Genomic DNA, 23,967 nt, shown 5'->3' with positions numbered 1-23,967 from the left:
TTTTTATATCAAAATTGATGAAAGCAACTTTGGGGAAAAGTACACAGCCTTTTTTCTTCCGAGGAAAACAATATTTTGTTAAAATTCTAAGGGGCTGGCTAAGTATTTCTATTTTGCATAAGGACAAATCTTCATTGTCCACTTCCTGAAGGAGTTTAGTTTCCTTTGTTTTATGTTTCATAGTTATTCAGATCACTATGATGATACTATGTGCTGTGCATGACAGAGAATTAGGTAACTTCCTGACAGTTGTTCTCTTTCGGTCTGGGAAGATACGTCTATGAAGTAGACTATTCATAACTTTAGGCTTTTCCTAGCTTGACATTTCTCCAAGATACTTTGTACTTTCTGAAATATCATAATTTACATGTTGATATGTGACTATACCATAGTCACTAAGTGTAGAGTACCAAGAATTTGCCTCAAAGAACTTTAATAATTTCTTAATTGTTCCTCTTCTTTGAAAATATTTAGGCTGATTAATGTTTCAAAGACACATACCCAAATATATGAAGCCCTTTAAGTTGGCTTAAGATCAGGCTACCTGTCAGTTATGTTATCAACCATCCATTATTCATCCAGCAGGCAGCACAATGCCTTTCACACAGTAAGCATTCAACAAATGCTTTTTGAATGAAATGCTGAATCGGTTATAATATATCCATTATGATACAGCTCAAATATGTTAAGGTCGAACTTCTGATATTAGATATCTTCTCAGGTTCTCATTAAATTCGTCAGAATAAGTAGAACCCATAAATACACATTTCGTACTTCTAGTATTGACCATCTAGAATAAGGTAGGGTGACAAATAAGTTATAAATTCTTATGCCATCCTTGCGTTTATATCAACTTTCAGTAGTTTCCACTGGTCAGTCCTTAATAAGTAAAAGATGTGCTAGCACAAAAGATCTGAGGCTATCTGCTGGAACCATCAACTTCCATTCTTAAATTACAGCTCTGCTGGCAATGTTACATTTTATGAAATGGCTCCCTGCTTCCTATGCTAAGATGAGTGCTCCGTGCCCTAAATGCACAACAAATTGTGGGTGCTTTTAGAGCTTTATCTCTTTATACCATTCTTTCCATGATAAAAATCTTCCAATAAAATTGGAACCAGACCACATTTTCTTGAAGTCTTTTTCTCAGCAAAAGATAGGTTTTATTATCTCTTACCACACTGAATCTCTCGTATTTATTTTTAAGAAGTGCTAAGTCAAATTTTATGTTTACATTTAAGATTCAATTTCATATTGCTTTTTTTCCAGTTTTATGCTGCATTCAGTCAACAGTGCTATCACACAATATCAGAGCATCATTGTTCTTTTCCTCTGTAGAACTTATTTCAGTTTGTAACTAAAAAATAATTTCTGTGACTATTTGTTTAATGTTCATTTACCCTAATAGGCTGTAAATTTAACGAGAACAGGAATTGTATTTGCTTTGTTAGTAAAACACCTGGCACACAGTAAAGATAGTATTTGTTGAATAAATACATGCATAAAGGAAATAATGTATTAATTACCTAATAGTTGGTCATGCATGCCTGAAATTTTATCTTCAGTTATTTCCTATGAACCCAAACTATGTCTATATCTATAGATATAACTTTATCTATATCTATATATGAATCTTTATCTAATCTATATCTAATAATTATAATACCATTTTTTCAAATGAAGCATTTAATATATGTAGCAATTTAACACTTCATGGGGCCCATTTCAGACTTGCTGTTAGATAAAGGCTAAACTGGTGTGAACGTTATTGTCATCACTCCTTGTATTTTCTTTTGAAGATATTCTATAAAAAAAAATTTCAATTTGATAGGACATAAGGAATCTATGAGTGAGAATCAGAACAGTTTAAGAAGAGTAATCTCATCTTGAAAATCAATTATTAACCCATAGCCTTTTAATCACAGAGTGGTAAGTGAGAGCTAAAACTGATCAGCTTTCCATGATACCTCGTAATCTTTCCACAGTGGAAATCTATGAACATCCTCTCCTTGCTTAAATCTTTTTTCAGTGGTGCTCTAAAGCTACAGAATAGAACCCCAGTTCCTAAAGATGTCACAGAATCCCTCTCTTCAACCTCTGATTTTGTCCTCTTCTCCTTAGGCCTAATTTGGCAGCAATACAAACTACAAAGCTGTATTTCCATTGCCTGGAGAGCCTGTTTTCATATTTCCTCCAGTTTTCTGGTTGAACATCTTCACATCCAGATAAACTTCTACTTCTCTTTCCCAACCTGCACACTTTTCCTTGGCTGCCGCAAAGACATACAGGATCCCTTTTCTTTGGTGCCATAGCACATGGCAGATACTCTAGTACAACATTTAATACATCATAGTCTAATTTTCTACTGTATCTTTTTTCCTACTAGATAAAGATATGAGTGTCCTGAAGGCAAGGACCATGTCTGAATTTTTTTTTTACTATTAATTATTACATATGCATACACAGGTGCTAGATTATAGTCATATAGGGGTGAACAGTGTAACATGAACCCTGGCCTCCTAGTTTTCACTGCAACACAAAACACATATGTTGAATGACTTTTACAAGTATGAGGCTCATCATAACAAAGAACACCAATTACAGAGCCAGGTAATGGATGGAAAAATCTTAGTCCGTTGACGAGTTACACAAAAAGGGCTGCATTACTTTGAAAAGCAGAGTAGGGACAATAACCCATCTTTCTTTTTGGCTGCCTTTCACCTACTTTTCCTCTATTTTCTTCCCATATGCATTCCTGATTCAGAAAGTTATGTCTGAGAAAGGGAAATGATAGTGAGAGCATCACATACCCACTTTGTTCATTTCTTGTAGATATAGAGGATAAAATAGGTTCAGGATATCAGGGTCATGGTGGAGTGGAGCAAAATATAAATAACATCGTTAATGTAGAAATGAGAGAAGAGAAGGAAGAAACCATGAGGTAGATACTGTCTGGATTTGGCGAGCCAATATATATAGATATAAAGTGGATGTACCACCAAGGACATTATACATATGGTAAATTATTAATTTTTTTAAGTTAAATACCTGTATTCAAAATCTATAACTGGCTTAAAATGGATAGAGGTTGTGTTATTTGCTCTGCTGTAGACATCGAAATGCAATGTGTTATGGCCCTAAGGAAAAGTAATTTAAATGCATTCTACCTAAAGGGATATTTGTAGAATCCTCAGAAGAATATTCAAATATCTAAGATCACAGTGGGAGATGGTTATAGGAGGCACACAAAATGCATCAATAAAAAATTCAAATGATAGAGTATGTATTCTGGCCAGCTGCCTTTTATTCATAGTCTGAATACTCTTTGACTTATGTGAAAAAGAATAAGAAGGGCAAGTGTTATCAGCACATAATGAAAACAATAAACTACGTTCACTGTCTCTGACATATTTCATATATAATAGTTAAAATGGCCGGTGAAGTAGGTTTGTAGTCACATTTCTTCTCTGAGTATTAAATCATGAGACTCAGACACTAAATATGAAAAAAGAAATAGTTTTATTCTAGAAACCCTGCCTCCCTTACAATTTCTCATCTGTATAATAATCATTTGAATAGTATTAAGAGTGGAAATGTCAGAAATATTTTTCTTACTATGGTGTTTTCATTCTAAATCCAATATTAAACTTTCATGAATGAATTATAGAAGTTGAACCACTTTAAATAAAATCATCATCCTACTTAATCTTCAAGAACCCAAACATTGGAAGAGGGAATAACTTATTTTAGAAGAGTAAAATATCCATCCTTGAAAGTAGAGCTCAAGTCCCTTTTCCAATTTGGCCTAACTGAACTTTGGTCCTCACTGAATTCTACCACTCTGAGGCCCTGCATTGTATAACAGACTGCTTGTTTATGTTCAATATTATATTTTCTCTATTTGATGTTAAGTTTGTTTTTCCAAGTTTGTCTCCTTAAGAAAGGAGATGATGTATAATTAGATTTTAAGTTCATTATTTTACAGAGCCAAGCAGGTGGAAGAGTGATCAAATTTCTTATAAATTGACAAAACTAAAAGGAAACATACATATCTTCAGAGATAATCTTCTCTGAATACATCTTGTACTCTAATTACTAAACACTCAAGAAATGTTCAAAGAAGGAATAAGTTTATGTTACTTATTTAGTTAATACCCTACCGTAGAAGTTGTGTCATCTTTGTAAAGTAGACATTGATCACTTTCTTTCCCCCGAATGATGGTTCCCTAACTGCAATATACTGATTGGCTGGTGGTAAAACCCTGGTTAAGTTCCATAGGAAATTATTTCTGATGGTTAGGAATGGATCATATTAACAGTCATCTACAATGTAGTCAATATTTCTAAAAATATAAAGAACAGAGAGCAAAAAGGGTAAGACTCAAATAACTTAAATCACACACATACATCATTTTACTTATTAATAAAACATTTCTTCAGGACAGTCCTTTAGAATTATTTGTGGTGAAGATGTTCTGATCTGAATGCTATAAATGTGAAATGTTTAATCCTTACCACAATCCAATTATGTAGACATGATTCTACTGCTTTACCAGTAGGGATACTGAGTCTCAGGAAGGCTTAGTAACTTCACCTAGGGCACCGAGGGCACTCAGGTGGAACTAGGATTCGAACTCAAGTCATCTGTCTACAAAGGCCACATATTCTATACAGCATGATAAGAATATGCCTTTCACATGAGGACTAGCAACTGCAGGGCATTCATCTTTGGAATTTAGTACTTACACAGTTCTCCTCTATGCTTTGACTTTGTTTTTTTTCCTAATACGAGTGATTCATTGATCTTACTTAGTCCCGCTAACCAAAGGACGACAATCTGACACAGTCAATCTGGCTAACTAATACATAATAGAATTTAAACCCTTGGCCTTGGAGTAATTGCCACAAGACACTAACAAAATAAATTAAATGATCTAATGTTTGCATATGAAATCTATCAGAACTAACTCTGTTTTCATGAGAATTAGCCATTTACGCATTGCTCAGGTACCATTTGGTCAGCATTTACAATGTTAATGAAGGCTGCTCACACAGGTGCTCACAATCCATCAGATTCCCTCGGGAAGCTTCCGAGCTTCCAGCCTGCAGGGTCTGTTGGTGATGTCTGTGGAGCAGGCAGAGCGTACTGAGACTTGTCCGTGTTCAGTGACATGGAATCTGGAGTTTAACAAATATGCCAGGAAAATACAGCTTCCACAGGTGTAATTTGGCTTTTTTTGTGTTTAATTCAGGCTCTGAAAATTATTAGATCTCGATTTAGACTTGTAAAATCACTTCACCAACATTAAAATTATGCTGCTTATGCAGTGAAAAAATAGAGTGCATTCTAATGGAAGGGTTGACCTGCAGAAAGATGAATAATTTGCATCAATTTTTGTGCATTATGTTCATCTAATGAAGACAAATGTATTCATTCATTTCAGTAAAGCTGAAGAACTGAAGGCCGGCGATTTTATGCATCTATAATGATGAATATTACAGTACTTATTATATGATGAATTGGGAATTCTAGAAATGGATGGTGAGCAAAACTAGGGAAAAAGCATGCTTCTCATACTGATTTCTATTTTTATAAACACTGGCATCTGCCTTAAACAAACAACACGCTTCTCCTAGTACCAATTTTACATCTCTCACTCCATCAAATAACGAGAAATAAAGAAGCAATGAGATCTCATGCATTTAACATTAGAAAATAGAATTGAAGAAAGAAATTTCACATGATTCATGTGTCAGAGTAGTATCCTTCTACCATAAAGAGTCCATGATACACCCTATTGTAACATTTTTTACTTTAGGCTGATTATCTGTAAGAGCATTATGAGATAAAAGTTACTTAAGAATTATGAATAGAGCTACAGCTATTTTGTATTCATATTAATATAAAATATGTTGTAAAATCGTTTATAAAGGTAATATTAAAATCCAATTATGAAGCAAGAATGCTTTTTATTATTTATAATTACATAAGTAAATATGATAGAAGTAAAATGTGCATAACGATTTTGTGTGTGATAAAATTGACTTTAAATTCAACCTTAGTGTTAGAAGGTCTTATACATTCATCTTTACACTGCCCATTACATTCTTCACGCTTACGTATATTTCAGTAGCTCTCTTTGATTTGAGTCATTTAAGCTGGATTTTGTTCACAGAAATAATTATTCATGGACTGTTTGAAACTTACTATTGATTTAACTCCACAAGTAAGGTTAGAAAATTTTAGCATCATGGACAATAGGCACAGACATGAGCAGAAGTTCCTCCATCCCCTTCTCAGCCGACACATATTCCCCATGTGTTATTAAAGTTGGGAGACACCAATAAATGAATGACGTATGCCACTAGTTCATTGTTAGAAATAGCTTTAATGAGACCCTTCAGACATGTGACAATACTTCTACGAGACTGAACACAGCAAAGCAAAATAACACCAACTGGCCCTAATGGATGTTTTCTGGACTGCTGCTCTCCCACCACCTCAAAGTGTGACATGCACTCAACATTGCAAAGAGAGAAGCCCAGAAGCCTTTTAGTATGGGCGGTCAGAAGGGAGGCAATGCAGCTGAAAATGCCATGAAGTAGAAATGCTCCCTGTTTGGATAAATAGATTATCACCTATGGTGAATTAAGGGACAAAACCGAAACCGCTCACCCATCTTAAATACTCCTTAATGAAAACTGCTTGGTTTGCTTTTTTGCTTTACCCCGTCCAGAGCTGTTTTATTTTTAAATTCTAATAAATGGAAAGGAAGTTCAGCTAACTTATTATGAGTAAGAACACCTACAACTTCAGAAATCTACCACACAGTAAATACCACATTAAAATAACATAGCTGCAGTTTGGAAAACTATGAAAGGGATTTAATGTCACTGCAAGCTTAATTAAACCGGCTTATGCTTATTTAGCATTTACCTTCACATCATTGTTGATTGCTCCACTAAGGTATTTTTGTGTAAACAGAGCTTCCCTAATTAAATAGCTTATATCTGAGTCATTCAGTGATTTCACAACACACTTTGGGCAGTAATCATCATACTCAGAGTGATGAATGGTGACACGGGCCCCTGGAGGCCTAGCAGGCTAGAAGGATGCATGGACTTTGGGGGGATAAAAGGAAAATATGTATAATTTAAAAATATTTCTGAATATATGCTCCAAAAAAGACATAATGTTTTCTGTTTCACTTCCTGCAATTAACCACATATGGCTCCATGACAATTGACAAAAATCTGAGCAACCATGAAAGCAAAGAAAAGGGAGTTCCTCTCTTTGATCACATTTAGAATATTAATAAAGATAAAATTTTCATTCTGGTTTATGGCTCCTGCAGGTATGAACTCAAAATCCTGGGGAATTTCTGGAACTGATCTACATTTCCAGAACCAAAGCCCATATTGCTGTACTTTGAATATATTCATTTCCTTAACCCTTGCTTGGTAAAGAGCCTCAAATAACTTTTTTTTTTTTACATCTAAATGCATTACTTTTTTTTGCTTATAACTAAAGAAAATTTTAAAACTAAGTAAATATAACAGATTACAAAAGAATTCAACATACTTGAACAAGATGATACGAAAGGTAAATGCTAACTAACTAGTTGAAACATGCAGATTATGTTGGCTGAAAGGTTATGAGAAGTCAGAACCTCATTCAAGTACTAGAGTTGTGTGTCATTGTGTTCATTAATGACTAAATAAATATAAATAATTCATGATGCCATATTTTAGCAGAGCTATCACACAGCAAATCATAAAATACTACCTGAAATTTTTCTCTCAGAAGTATTTGAGGGAGTGAAGTGTGAAACGCCGCTTTCTGGATTATGCTTCTTTGATGAAGTTATTATGAGTTAAGACTCACTCATAATGTAGTCTTGAAATCATTTTAATTTTATTCTATGCTATGAATGAGTAAAATATAATTTACTAAAGTTAAAAACTTAGTATTATCAAGTCAAACAAGAAAACAACTTATCTGAACAGAAGAAACAAAAGTACCCGCAGGTAAGCGATTTGAATATTCATTCTTTTAAATTTAAATTATTGTGTTCAAATTTTTCTCATTCAGAGTTCAGCTAAAAACAAAATATATGTTAAATGCATTTTAAAAATTTTAGTAATTGGACATTTTTATGTATTTAAATTTAATGTTATTTGGCAGCGAAAATAAAGAAGAATATGGTAAAATATTCTTCCTGGTCTATAATTTTGCTATGTCAAAATTTTATTATTATCTTTTGAATTTTTATTAACATCTACTGATAATTTTACATTAAAATTCCAAGGAGGTCCTTATAAAAGAAATGTATCTTTTTATATTGTGGTAAAGTCAGTTTACAAGAAATGTATCATTTGCTATTGCATAATTTTAAAAAATTCACTTTAATGAAAACACTAATACATTACACTATTATACCACACTAATCTACACACTGCAGAGAAATGATTCCACTTAGATGTATAATCCAACTTGATTTCTATGAGTTTCTCATGCAAGTGACCTTGCCAACGTCAATGACTGTTTTCTGCAATAACTAAGCTTTCCTCAGAAGGGCAAAGTTGATCTGATCAGCTGCGCTGAACAGATAAAAGGGAAAAAAATAATCTACAGCCTAAGGCTTATAGTTTAATTTGTTTTGTTCTTTCATCTTAACTCTAAGATAACCTTAAAGTTAGAAGAAACAGAAATTCCAAGTGCTATACCCAGTGTTTTCCTCTATTTAAAAAGTTACACTAAAAGTATAGTTTATATACTTATTAATATTTTAAATTCTTTCATATTTTCTTTGTAAGTCACTACCTTTCAGTAAACAGTGTCAAGGGTAGGGAGAAAAGAAAACTTACTCTTTGTATGACTCCAGCAAACTACAACAGAGAATTTCCTTAGAACTGATTCAACTACTATTTTTCTTTTTTAAAATAGTGTTCACATCTGAAAAATCCCAGTGAGTTTTTGAGAATTATATAATACACTATTTTGATTTATTTGTCACAAGCATTTCCTCAAAGCAAGACAATATGATAGAGACATTCTTGGTATACTGGGATATTGTATTTACAAAACTAACAAGCAAACAAACAAAAACTCAAGTTTAAGGTTTTATATTAAGTATGAGTCAAATTTATTTACTCTAGAAATTTTGAAATTAGGAGTGCTATTATGTAGCTACACTCCAAAGTCCTCACACATCCTCCACCAATCTTTTTCAATTCTCACCACACTCAATACTCTAATGAGGTCATCACATTGAATAAGGTAAAATGCCATGCTGATCATTAGCTCTAAAAGTTCTTTGCTTTCTGTTTATAAATCTTGCTACATCATAATATTTTCAGATGTAGAATTCATTTACTCAACAAATAATTGAAGGTCCACAGAATGCAGGCACTATTGTTGTGTGGGCTTACAGTAACAACAAAGAGACAAAAATCTCTGCCCTCCAGATGAGGTAAACCAGGAGAGGATGGTAAGGATATTCAGGAATCTCACTCTTTCCGAAGCAACACTGAGAAGTGCATTTATTTCCTCCAGCTCTTTCCAAATGAAACTATGAGACAATGAGAGCCTATCAAATCACTGCTTCTACCCGTCATAAGTATTTTAAGAATATGCTTGGCTTTTAAAATTTTTTCTAAGACATCAGCTCACCATATTTCTCCATGTCATTTCTAGTCCCACTTGAGATCAAACTCTGGGAGTCTGTCAAGCATATTATCTGAAACATTACTGTAAGTTTAGCTTTAAATAAACCTTAGGTTTTCCCAGTCTGACCCTCTGATTTCACTAATTTAAAAAAAAGAAATCTAAAAACCACAAATTTCAAGTGACTTGTTTAAGATTACTATAAGTGACAAGGTTAAATCCAGAATATCAGTGTGCAAAATACTACACGATGATACTTTTGAATAGCATACCATCAGTCTCTTTTCTAAAACAGAAATGTGCTTATATAACTTTTCATAAACGAGGACAAGTATACTTGAAAAATTAGCGAAGTCACTCATCACAAATTCCAAATAAATGGTACCTGAACTCATGAGGTTGTTGAGATTTTTAGGTAAATCTTACTGAAGGCAAGTGGTATATGGGATCTAACTATGGAGAATGCCAAGGTTTGAACACTCCATCGACACAAAACCATGGCAATAAACCCACACCTTACTCTGAATATCAGTATGATTTGAAACATTTTGAAAATATGTGGTCCTCAAGCATTATGATGACTCAATCATTGTTACATATCTATCATATGTTAGAATTAGTTAGAAAGCTTCTGAATTAATACATACATTGGCATAATAACAGCAAAGCTTCGGGAGTTCTTTCCCTGGTATAGGCAATAAGGAAAGTTCACTTTGTGTAGAGAATTTTAAAACAATAGCACCAACTATCACCACACAGTGGCAAGTCAAGGCATGTCAGAAATAAAATATTCCTCCTTTGAAACTAACTTTTGTTCATCCAAGTTCTAAACAATTATTTTCGAGTTTTAACAACCCAACTCTTACTGAGCTTTGAATTAACATAGTTATTTCTTATTCTTTAATAAACATTGTATTCCACTTGGAAACTAATTTGGAGAATTCTTATTATGCAGCTCACCCCCTAGTACACGTGAGCTCAGCCACACTTGCACATTTTTTGAAGTAAGAACCTAGGGTTCTGGTTTAGCTTTATTTTCCTTTGCTTTCTTCATTTCAACAGTGACTATGGAATCATCATTTGAGTCTACTATATAAACTGAGGAATATGCAGTATTACAGGAACGTCTTGGAATTTCCTCAAAGCCAGTTCAAACTCTTTTGAACTATAACGAATTTGCAAAAACTTTACCAAATATGATAGAATTTACTGTTGAATTTTTTTGTGCAGTCATTACAGTGGAAAATTTTTGGACTTCCTAAACATTTAAAAGATGCTAGAAATGATCCCAAAGAAACAAAGACATGGATAGTGTAATTTCTGGCATTTATTCTGAAATGGGATGTTTATGAATCTCTGCTCAACTTTTTAACTATGTTAGTTCGTTTGAAACAAACTTTTAAAAAGTAAAATTAGTAAAATTATAAATGAAGACAAATGGATAAATATGGCTGTGCCAGTTGTTAAACATGAATATATGGAAATCCGTTTTGACCTAGTCATTGGAAAACTTGCCTAAGTTAAGGTTCAAAAAAATTATGGGGTCATTGCTGTGCTAAGCCATTGAGTAGCTGTGTTTTCCCCTTTCTTTAAAAGATGTAATAAAACATGCTAATCTGTTATTTTTTTTTCCATTGTACAGTATCAGTTTCCTGTTTCTTCTGTAAAAACTTACTACAAAGTTAGTGGCTTCAAACAACGCAAATTTATTATCTCCTAGTTCTGCAGGTTGGAAGTCCTGGAAGTTAGGTGTCTGCAGGGCTGCATTCTTCCTGTGGTCTCCAGGAGAGAATTTGTTTCCTTGCCTTTTAAACTAACTTCTAAAGGTCCTCTTCGCTTCTAGGATTGTGGCCCTTTCCTCTATCTTCAGTTCAGCAGGTAGCATTTTCAAATCTATGTCCCTGTCTTCCTCCCTCCCCTGCCATGGTCAGAATGTTTATTATATCCCTCCTAAATTGGTTCATTGAAACCTAATCCCCAATATAATGGTATTTGGAGGTAGGAGCCCCCTGGGAGTGACTGAGTCATGAGAGTGGAGTGAATGAGATTAGTGCTCTTATCAAAGGGGCTCCAGAGAGGTCCCTTGACCCTTCCTGGGGAGGAAGGAGTTTCTCAGTTTCTCACCAGACACCAAATCTGTTTATACTTTGATTTTGGACTTCCAGCTTCCAAAACTGTGGAAAATAAATTCCTGTTGCTTGTAAAGCACCCAGTCATTTGGTATTTTGTTATAGCAGCCCAGATAGACTAACACATTCTTTCTCTCACTACTTCTACTGTAATATTTCCTTAACCGTGACTTTACTTGACTCTTGTGCCTCCTTCTTATAAGGTCCCTCTTGATCGCATTAGAAAATCCAGGATCATCTCCACATTTTAAGATCCTTAACTTAATCACATCTGCAAAGTCCCTTTTGCCATAAAAGTTACCATATTCACATGTTCTGGGGATTAGGCCATGGATACTCTGGGGAGCCATTATGATGCCCATGCCATGCACATATGTACTGCAACATTAGCATTTATGCATTCATTCATTTATCATATGAATGTATATATACATTTTCATATAGTATGCATAAATTTAAAGCTCAATAATCCAAAATTTTATTTTCTGATAATTATTAATATTTTATTCTGTGATTTTAGTGAAAAAATTTTGTCATATAAAAAATGTTAAAAATAATCAATCCTACTGTAAAATATTCTAGGTCTATGTTCTTAGTAAATAGTCTGCTATTTCTCTTAAATAAATCTTATATCTCTCTTAAATAAAATACATATTCACAGTAACCATTTGTAGCTCATTCTTTAAGTTAACAAGTCAAATACTATATTCAGAAGCCACTTACCTGAAAAAGTTGCAAAAACTTTTGCATTCATAAAACATATTTTAAATGTAAGATTGAGAAGGTCCTTTAGGAAAGTGTTGTGGATTTTGTCAGCACTGATACGGTAAAAACGTCTAATGACCATTTTGGTAGAAATCAATTTTTCTTTTGTGATTTATTCTTTTAGAAACAGAGGTCCAAATATCTTCCTGACTTTCTACAGTAACGGAACATACAAGATACATTTGTTTGAAGCAAAATTCCCAATGTCCTGTGGAGGCACTGTTTTTTTCTCCCTTTTCCAAAGAACGAAGATTAAAGAACAAAGAACGAGTGGCTGACATAAAACTTACCCATGGGGGTGCCCACGCCATAACCCTTGGAGTCTATGAGGCCGCCAATCTGTGTCAGGTTACAGTTCCGCTGGGTGACGAACTCGATGGTTGTTGACTCCATTAGGAAAGCGTAATCAGAGGTGAGGACTCTCTGGATTCCTTCTTCATTACTTTTGACGAGCACAGACTGCCTCCTGCTGCTCATAAAGGCCCACATTTTGTCATAGGTGGAGATTTTTGATTTCTGGGGAAAAACAAAAAACATAAGGAAAATAGTCCTTACATTCCATGTGATCCTACAATATTTAGGTGAAATTGACTACATTCAGTTTGTTCATACTTTATAGTTGTATTATTAATAACAGAGATACTAAATGAAAAAAATCAAAATCTATATGAAAAGTTTTTCAGAGAAATCCCTCATCGGATTTCCAGGTAGGTAGCAGATTTATTTAGCAAGCATATAAAAAAAAGTCCTGATGTTCAAAAGTTCACAAGTAGTAGATCAGAGAAGGCAGTAAAACAGAGAAAATAAACAAGATTAATCAGGAGGGACCTTTATGTTTGTATCTCACACGAGTATCTCACGTGTACCATTTTATCTTTCAACATTACTATAACATCAAAGTTGGAAGATACAGACACTGGACACCGACTGGCACTATAAAAATTTTAAGTGGTTCCCCACCTCCACTTTGGTTGACTATAAGACAGATGTTACATTATCCCCCAAGGACACATACAGATACAGAGAGGAATTTGTTACAAATAAGGATGACTACGCTTCAGCTGAGACACAATCTGGATACCACAGAACTTCTTTTAACCTGCCTCAGTTCAACAAGAAATCAATCATTCAGGTCTACTAACTAACTAACGATTCTTGGACCAAGAAAATAGAAGAGTATTTACATCCAACTGTAATTTCTCAGTAGGGCTTCGGTAGGATTTATTGCTAGAGGAGAGAAACAGGTTTTGTTCAGAGGCACTGGTAAAACATTAACCTGGAAAAGGTTAGCATCTGCTTCTGGAAAGCTCATCTTTGAAACTTTTACCTTAGTTTAATTCTTATACAAGTTCAAAAAAAAATACTGAAACTATAAACACAAGAAGGATATTCACCATACTGGTTGTACTGTCATAAAAATTCAAAACTATTTTCAAATAAATAGATTTGCAATTTTCTACAGCTTAAGTGTGCATCTAGTCCTATATATGCCAGGATATAAGTGCAGTATTACTCCTTCCACTAAAAGGCAGGTACACAGTAATATTTAGAAAAATTCTGGCACTATTTCAACGATAAAATGGGAAGAGAAACCTTAAATTTACTTGGAAAAATACCTAAGGATATAATGAGTGCTTTATACAAACAAGTATAGCTTTAGGGCTAAGAAAGGATAGAAATGCAAACTGCTACACCAGTGAAACACTAAACCATGCTAAAAGGCCAGTGGCTCAAAGTCTGGAAAGAAGCAGCGAGAGCCCCCAGGGTAAAATGGATAGGATTACAAGCTGGGGCGGTTACGGTGGCAATTCAATTGTTTTCAAGTGAAATAACCAAATGTTGGGAGTAGAAACGGGAAAATAAAGAAGGACTATTTAAGGCTATGATGCAATTCTTACTGGAGTAATTAAGATCAATTGTGAGATTTTGCAAAGATGCATTAGTAATTATCCAAAATTAGTAACCTAATGAGAGTAGCCAGAACAAGTACACTTCCTTTCAAAGGTAAAGAATTTTTCTTCTAATATTTTGGATTTGGTGAGGACTAAATACAAAATAAAACCAAAATTAAAGCTCACCTGCAGATTAAAGAGACTTTATGTAAAAAATAAAAGTAAATAAAATTGGACACAGTTTTTGATTTAGTGAATCTGTGACTGATAATAAACACAATCTCATAAATGTAATACTAAAACCTTATGTAATCAAAACTGCGCATTATTACTTGACAATTTAAAATGTAACATCTTTGATGGAGAGTGATAGTGTAATAGCATAACAAGGGTATACTCATTGAGGCCCAAATCAAGCAGAGATAGCAAAGTGTACAAGAAGTTATTTTCACCTGCATTGATCATAAATTACCTAAATTCTATTTTGCTTTAGTTATTGGAATACTAGCAATCAATATATTTTAGTGCTTTAGTTATATGATTTTGAATTCATGATAATATGTTCCATCCATTGAAAAGTGTTTATTTAAATAAAAACTTGAGGACTAGCAATTTTGTTCCAAACAGGGAGAACATAATGTTTACGATGGCACTAATCCTTTAAACAGTATAATTACGTCTTTCTATTTTTTAACATGAAAAGTAAAAAATTTTAGTTTACAGTTTAAAAGAAGAGAATTAGTTTCTTAACAGTACATGAATATATCAATTATTAATATTTTGCTGTGGTTGATGCAGCAAACACATCAACTTTTTTTTTTAAAAAAACAACTAGAAACCAACAAATATTTCTAATGTCTTTACAAATATATAGTTTAATTTTAGATTAATGTGAAATGCAGTATTATTTTACATTTGAAATGTCTAATCTATAATACTAATTTTCAATTGACAAAATGAGGATTTTAGAAAATATATTTTTATATAAAATTCTTGGAACACCTTTTAGACTTTTTCTGCGAACACTTCTTAGAGGGTATTATTTATACTCATTCTGAAACTAATCATTTCCTATTCTCCATTGTTATTTAAGAATCTCTTATTGATATACTTCTGATTTCAGGAATCTATTGTCTATGATTTGTATACAGCTTCACTCATCTTTCTTGTCTGCAGAAAATATAAGTATTTCTACTATTCTTATATTGTATACTAGGTTTTGATAGATAGTTACCTAAATTGTTTTGTTTCCCATAATAAAGAGAAACAAATAGAATATTTTAAATATTATAAGTAAAATAATTCCAAATAAGAAATATTTTAATTTAGAAATATTGACCCACTGCTGGTCACACACATTCTATATGGCTTGCTTGCTTGTTTTGCTGTTATTCTTTGGCACCTGTTTCCAACTGGATACAGTCATCTCTCAATTAGGGCTGTAAAACATAACTCTGTAGAAAAGATATGGGAGATAAGGTAGACTCCTTATGTGTGTGTGTGTGTGATATGTGATGCCATTCAACTCTTAACCTATTTCTACAGAAAGCGGAAAAGGAGAACTGCTCTGTAGCAGCTCCTGGCAATTTTATTACTTTTGTAACTTTCAGTAGTAAAGTGACTATATACCTTTTTAAAACCAAAAGGTCGGAACAACATGAATTTTACTGAAACTCTTCAATTTAAAGCAGCTAAGATGGCTTATAAAGTATTTGAAGAAAGTATCTGAACAAACTTAGGCTGAATATGAAGCTTAGGCTGCTGTTTTCTGTACAAATCTGGCCACTCATAAATAGTTGACTACCGATACTTAGCTCTATAGATAAATTCTGAATACTGTAGGCCTGAGTCAAAAGTAATGATCACTAATTCTATATCTCTTATTAATGGAACATATGTCCTTCTGCAAGCCACTTATCTCTTTTGATTTCAGTTTACGTAACAGTCAAATACCTTTGCCAACCTCACAGGGTTTTTGTGAGGCTCAAAATAAGATACTACATGTAAACACGTTATTCAGTAGTAAGATATTTTTGTAATTCTAATGAAAAAAAAATAGCATACTACTACCAAATGCTTGTGTGTTATTTTTCTTAAAAAATACCAAGTACTTTGGCCAAGACGGCAGGTTGAATATCATCTTTGAGTACATGCTGTCTCCTATGGCATGAAACCATGAGGCAACAGAGAATTGTACAAGGTGCAACAGAAACAAAATTTTCTAAGCTGGAAATCTGATAGATGAATTGTAACTGAGCTAACCAACCTTTAGAAATTCCTTGTCCCCTGCAAAAGTTTTTGAGGTTGGTATTTTCATATCCCTCTCAAAGCCAGAGTGATCAAACGCCTAACAAAAGTAGAATTTATTGAAAGAATGTCTTTAAGACAACTATCTCTGAGCAGTTTGGTGACTGCTTCATCAAACTAAGGACTAGAAGTTTTATTCTCTGGGGAGCAAACAGGAGCACACTGTACACAGTTGAGTTGGGGGTGCCCATATTGAAACCAGAAGGAACAAGTTGGATTCTACAACCAGTATTGAGACCAGTCAGCCTTGTGACTGTCTTGGTTCTTTGAATTCCTCCAGTAAAGATGATGGGAGATTTTTTTTAAGCAAAAATGAACTGTTCCAGAGAGATAATGATAAATAATAATTAATGATAATAATAATAATAATAGCAGTTAACATATAAAGCTTAGCATGTGCCAGACATTCTAAGTTATTTATAAATATTAAATCATTTAAGTTTTACAAGATTTCTATTAGGTGGTAGATATTTGTGTCTGCATTCTACAAATGAGAAAACCAAAACACGAAGCGGTTGATAATTTGCTTAAATTCATGTGGCTACTTCCTAAAACCAGTTATCAAACATGGGCAGATTAGCTACAAAGTTCACATTCTTAATTACTGCACTATATCAACTGTGTCTAAAGATACATATTATGGTTTTCCAACAAAACAACCCACTACATCACCCTAAAGTGAAGCTCATATTTTTTCATCCTTAATTAAGCACCCAGAGCTTGCAGTGAGCCTCTAACAGAAAATATAAAGACAAAATAAACAAACTACAAAGGCATAAATGTCCTCAGAGAGGTTAAAGTTACCACATAAATGCAAAGAAAAATATTCAAATGGACTCTGTTGAAAGAAAACACATTCAGAGGACAAATACATTTTTAAAAATCTGACATCAAAATTAGAAACCTCAAGTGAAATGTTAGAAAATACAGTTAAGGCAATCTCCAGAAAAGGAGAACAAAAAGTTAAAAAGACAGGAGGAAAGAATCCTGAGGAAGTATCATCAACTGATGTCTAAAGAATGAGTTCATGCCAACTACCTAATGAAAAACCAAGAACTTTCTAGACAGACAGGAAAAAAGCCAGTTAAGAGACACTATCTTGGACATGCTTTTGATGGATTGGGATATTGTAGGAAATACTCTGGGGCACATAGAGTCAAGCAACATGGTGCTAGAGAAACAGAAATAGATCAAGAATGACCAAGATGGCTTTACCATTTCCTTTGGCTTTCTAATCTTTAGATGGCTTCTTGCTTCCTCTAGACCCCTGACCTCACTCTTACCCTGGCCTTTCCAGCATTCAGATGGTCTAACTACTGAGGTCCTTCCCTCCCTTTTCTTAGATCATTTACTTTAGAAAATGTGTAATTGTAAATTCTTCCTTTGCACCTTTGAGATGCAAATCTTCTTTAAAGCCTCTGGTCAGTTTTTCAAGCCAGGACTGTATTTCACAACATCCCAGGAGCCATCACTTTGAAATGTAATCATTAAAGATTACATCATCCAGTCTGTGCTGGAGAGTAAGAGCCTTGCTTCAAGTGGTAAAACTGCCTTCTGTCATGAAGACACTAAAAGTTTATTTTTCCTTTGGGTAAGGCCAATTAGCAAACACAAATGGCAATAATGGCCCCCACCACAGCTCTCAAAAGTTCTCCTATCTTTAAAAACTTTCACTCTATCCCTTAAAAATTCCCTCATTTCAGGGGAGTCAAGTTCAGACTAAGTTCTAGCCTCTCTCCCTAATATATTGCAATAGCTCTGAGTAAAGTCTTCCATGTTTGTTTAACCTTTGTCCAGTGTGGTTTTTGCTTTGGTAAGTCCAAACTATTCTTTTACTTAAAATACGTGTATTGAATTACTAAGCAATGCCAGGTTCAACTATAGATACTGAGGACCAGGGATTGTGAATAATTAACTTGCAAGGACATCATGCCTTCATAACAGGAGCAGGGAGAGGCCAGAGCAGGTATGAAGCAGCCTGGGGATGCAGTCACATCTGCATGGTGAAGAGATCACTAAGGCTGCTATGTGTGAAATAGATCAGCCACGGCAATGTTGGTGCAGGAAGATCATTTAGGAGCATATGGCAGCAGTCTAGGTAAGAAACAGTACTTGTATATGGGAAGTGGATTTGGAGATGGAGAAAAATCTAAGTTCAAGGATTGTGTGTGTGTGTGTGTGTGTGTGTGTGTGTGTGTGTGTGTGTAACAGATAATGCTGAGTCATTGTGGACTATAAGAAGTAAAGAAGTGGTTTAGGTTAAATGAATCCTTGGTTTCTGGCCTAAACAAGAGAGTCTCTGAGAAGAATAAAAACCTGAAAGATTACTTTTGGGGGGAGAAAAGATTACACCTAGTAAGTTGGAGGTACCTAAGGAACATGTTAATAGATGTGTCATGTGAAGTCAGATCTGTAAGTCTGGAGCTCAGTGGAAAGGCAGGCTACGAAATAGGTCTTGGCATCCTCTTGGATATAAAAGACAAAGTGGTGGATGGATGAGAGGAAGAGGGGTCCTAGGACCAAGCTTTGTGCAATTTTGTGTTTCAGTGACAGGCAGAGAAGGCTGGGGCTGCAAATGAGACATGAAGAGAGTGAACAGAGACTAAGGAAGCAAATCTCAAAATTGTAGTACTACAGAAATCAAGGCAGGAAAATATTTAGGGAGGAAGTGGTCACCTCTAGTAATTTGCCAAAAACATACATACAATGAGAACTGAATAATTTCCTTTGGATTTGGTAAAAGAGAGTTATTTTATTTCCTTGGTTATTTTAGCAAGAGCTAATTTAGTAGAGTGAAACATTCAGAAGTCACACAGAAGTGGAATAAGGAAGGATTTGAGGAAGGTAAAATGGAGCTGGCAATTGTCAAAAACCAAAAAATAAAAAAAGTCGGACTCTAAAGAACAAGACATTCATGGCAGTAGGTAGAAGAATACTTTGCTTTAAGGAAGATTTTCAAAGGTTGAAAAGATTTAAGCATGTTTAAATGCCAGTGGGGGAGGTTTCAGGAGAAAAGAGACGTTTAAAATGCCAGAGAAAGAAAGAAAAATTAATAATGCAACGTTTCTAATAAGGTGAGTCTTGAGTAGAATAAAGAGGATTTGAATGCTACGATTGGCTTGACTTCTGATTTCAAAATTTTTATAGAAATACATGTGGAGTTATACTGACACTCTAAGATCTGTTGTTTAAGGGGAAAATAAGAAGCTTCAGCTTGATTTATTTCTAATAAAATAGAAAATTATTGAACATTTTCCAAGTAAAATAGACTTCAGGATGTCTAAGATTAAAATCAATAGATAAAGCCGTACAAGTTAAAAATGAGGAATAAAAACTCATTTAAGGTCCATAAGCAGGTAATTAAAAATAAAATTTGTAATCAGACATTTGTATGTTGAGCATAAAAATTTATGTAAACTTAGAAGAAAGGACGTATCAAGTTGCAACGTGAACTGAAGGTCACAGATGAAAGACAGGGCATGTTTAAAGAATGACCTGTAGCTATGTTTTGCTCAATCTCCTGTGACTAAGGTTAGTTTCATTCAATGAAGTTCCCACTGATCACCGCCAAGGAACATGATAAAATCACGTTTGGAGACTAAGCTGCTGAGCTAAATGCGCCCAGTCTTGGAAGGTCCTCTAGGCAGAAAAATGAGGACCCAGATAGAACATTAGGAAAAACTCAGGATTGGGACGCAGCTTGGCTCTCTGCATCACTGCTGCCAAACTGATTGGGAAAGATTTTCCAGAAGAATGTATTCTTTAGAGAAATATGAAAAATGAAAGTCAGGTAATAAACTAAGTATGAAATAACGTAACTCTCTGTAAGGGTAGAATTGGGATAATGGCAAATTGGAGTTTAGAAGAGAAGCTATTCAGCAGAAGTGCAGCCAAGTTAAAAAAATGTTGAATTGGTTAAAAATAAAACAAAATACAAAGAATATCTTGTTTCACTCCTTTACTTCACAGGTGAGAAAACTAAGGCTACTTGATAAGAAAAAATATTACCAGTGAAGGCAGATTTTTAAGGAAAAAAATGTTGATAGGCTTTATGGCATCACAATTATAGAAAAATTTTAATTGTATTACAAGGTAATAACTTCGGCAAAAATGAAAAGAAAATTCCTAAGTATTATCCTTACAATTATGTTATGCACAGTAAATAGGCAGATAAGCAAGCAAAGAAGTTAAACCACGTATCACAGATATTGCTTGAAATGAATATGAAACTGAAAGCACTTTACAAAGAAAAAGCATATTTAAAATGTTCTAAATAAAATCATCTTATTTTCTCACACAATCTATCCTGCCACTCTGAATACTAGAATCAATTTGTGTGTGTGTGTGTGTGTGTGTGTGTGTTCCCCACATTAAAGACACTTTTCTATGTCACATCGAACAGATTTAGGATATCAATGTTTAGCAGTGTTTATTTTATCAAAATGCTGATGCTTGTAAGTTGATTTGGTTTTTGCTACATCAGCACAAAACCAATAAAACTAGTTCATAAAGCACTGTCTTTTTTATAATAGCAGTTTTCATGGGCGATGAGACATCAACAAAAAGATAAAAGAAGAGATTCCACTTACAAAGAATAAGAAACACAACACTTTTTTAGTATATGTGCTGCCAAAGCAAGCACAAGAAATACAGCACTTTTAAAATGGAGCCTTTTGAAGATTTTGTGCTTTAAAAAGGACATTCAATATACTAAAAGTATTTTACAAACATACAGCTAATGGTTCAAAATTTAAGGATATACAGCTTTAGTTTCTGACAGAACTCTAAATAAAGTTTGTAACCTGAAATTACCTGGCTCTTTGCAGAACTCAGATAACTAATGGGTTTTCGGCAACATTTTTTTCTGAGCCTTTTAGAGAGAGATTTTTAGAACTGGTAAGATATTAATGTAAGGATAGTGCTTGCTTGAAATTTTGTTTCTATTCCTTCTAAAATACGATGAAAGCCAATAAAGTAAGGGTTTCTCTTGTACCACTGGCATAGATTTTTTTATTGTGAGCAACAGATTTTACAAATAAAAAGCCATCTTTAAAAAAAAATTCTCTGATTTAAATTCTTTGGTACACAAATGAAGTCTTCTCCACTTGCTTTGCTTGCTGACAAATACAAATTAAAATTTAGAAACCATCTTTTGTTCATTGTACCTGTTTTTATAAACCTGTCTGATACCCTAAGAATGATAAACATTTGTAGACTTCTGGAAGCCGGTTTAAAATGAACATTTACAGTGTATTCTAGAGAAAAGTTTATCTTCTTTAATAGGAGAGGAAATCTTTAATATTAATCTTGTTTGAAGTCATAACCACAAAGCATCAACAGTACAAAGAAAATTCCGTACTGTTTTGTAATGTGTTTCATTCTACGTAATATTAGAAGTGTTGACTACAACTCAGATTCTTTCGAAAAGTCATTCAAGCAGTACAAAGCCCAAAACATCTTGAATGACTTAAAAACAGGCTTTGTGTTAAGAACCCATTTATTTTGATTTAAAAAACAAACATTCATGAAAAAATGTTTTGTCTCCTAAAACACAATGTCTGGCATAATGAGTTGAACTTTGGTGTTTGAATGAATATTGTGAAAGTACTAAAAGAAGCAGCAGTGCTTTCTGATCACTTTTCATAATTATCAAAGTACATTTGGTGACACTTGGCACTTACTCAAATTATTCCTTTTCAGTAAATTCCACACGACCAACTTTGTTTCTAATATAAACTGAAATATTTGGTTTTAAGTGCTGTAATAACATTTATTATTTTGTTACGGAAGAGTCACATATAATCATTCCTAATATGTGGTTTGAAAAAGCCCATACCAAGGTCTCTCTTGGTAAAGGAGAATTTGGCTGAGGTTTGTATTTTAATTTTTTATTACAGTAAATAAATTACCGACAATCCTGGAACATATGTGCGAGGTAAGAACAGCTGAGCCCTATCTGGACTCATCTGACCTTGGTCACTGGGAAATTGAAGTTAATTCAGGAAAACAGGACTGAAGCCATATGTGGTTCGTATTAAAGGTGGAGCTGAGGCTAGTGCAGTGATCTGAAAGCATTTGGTTGTTAGCAAACCTGTCAGTCCCTGGAATATTTTGGCAGTTTTATCTCAGAGCTCCTGCGATCTCCTCAAACAGGATATTTGAAGGGAAAGACAATGAAACAGAGAGAATTGCTCTTCTTGGTGTTACTGGGAGTTAACAGAGGAGTAAGAGAATTATGACTGAACATAATATGATGGGCAGCAAGTTTAAAGCAATTTGGTGCAGTTACAGGCAGTTTTCTTTTTTAAGCAGTTGAACCAGTGTCTGACAGCTCATTCCACACTAGTCAGAATCCTGCTAATGAGTCTTCTGGTCACTGCATTTTATGCTTTAAATGATATGTCTTGAACTTTCCTGGTCAAATGTTTTCTCTTCTTATAAAAAATAGTAATCAGCAATATATTTTACTGTCATTTGGCCAAATTTAAATAAAATTAGGAAAATTCGACTTCATTGGGTCAATGACAGACCTTGAATAACCACAATTTCTTGCCCATATCTAATAAAATACTTCTCTAACAATTTCACAGAAATGTTCTGAGGAGTAAATAAGAAAATTCATATAAATTCACTTTGACAAACTATAAAACTCTCCAAAGATATCAGGGTTTTATTCTTAATGCAATTTTATGTAGTAAGTGGAGAAACATAGTTAACTATGACAGTAGCGTATACCTACTGTATTCTTATATCTATGCCTTTACTTTTAGAATATTTTATAATTCATAGGAACAAGGAAACAGTCCCCTGCTGACCCATTCACTCACCTGTGTTTTCATTACAATATTCATCGAGCACCAGCTTGGTGTAAAGGACCATGCCAGGCACTGTGCGTAGAGCGATTAGCCAAAAACAAAGCCTGGCCCCTGTGCTTGCAAAGCTTAATGTCTCATGAATGCAGAAAAGGTAAACTAAAAATTATGAAATGGTGTGACAAATGCTATGACAAATGACAGATGAGGTGTAACCTAAATTGATGAGGGGATGCATGACAGAAAGTCAGAGGAAATAACTCCCTTTCCTGTAGGATTCAAATCAATCACACTTTTGCTGGGTCTCTCACTCCTCTCTAATTGAAACTCTGAATTATAAATAAGTGTGGAAAAAAAAAACTTTCAACATTTGAAACTCTTAAAAGAATCATCAT

General features: G+C 34.0%; 1 protein-coding gene across 3 annotated transcripts in view; it reads right to left on the bottom strand.

The window, feature by feature from the left end:
• GRIK2 (glutamate ionotropic receptor kainate type subunit 2) overlaps positions 1–23,967 on the bottom strand; it is a 933,693-nt gene that overhangs the window by 16,870 nt on the left and 892,856 nt on the right. For all 3 annotated transcript variants that reach the window (XM_072965660.1, XM_072965661.1, XM_072965662.1), the window contains one exon: positions 12,852–13,077. In XM_072965660.1, coding sequence (XP_072821761.1) covers positions 12,852–13,077 — 226 coding nt within the window. The remainder of the gene's footprint in view (positions 1–12,851; positions 13,078–23,967) is intronic.

Source organism: Vicugna pacos, chromosome 8, assembly GCF_048564905.1.
Source record: "Vicugna pacos chromosome 8, VicPac4, whole genome shotgun sequence".
NCBI classification, from domain to species: Eukaryota; Metazoa; Chordata; class Mammalia; order Artiodactyla; family Camelidae; genus Vicugna; species Vicugna pacos.
This window is presented reverse-complemented; position numbering and strand designations above follow the sequence as displayed.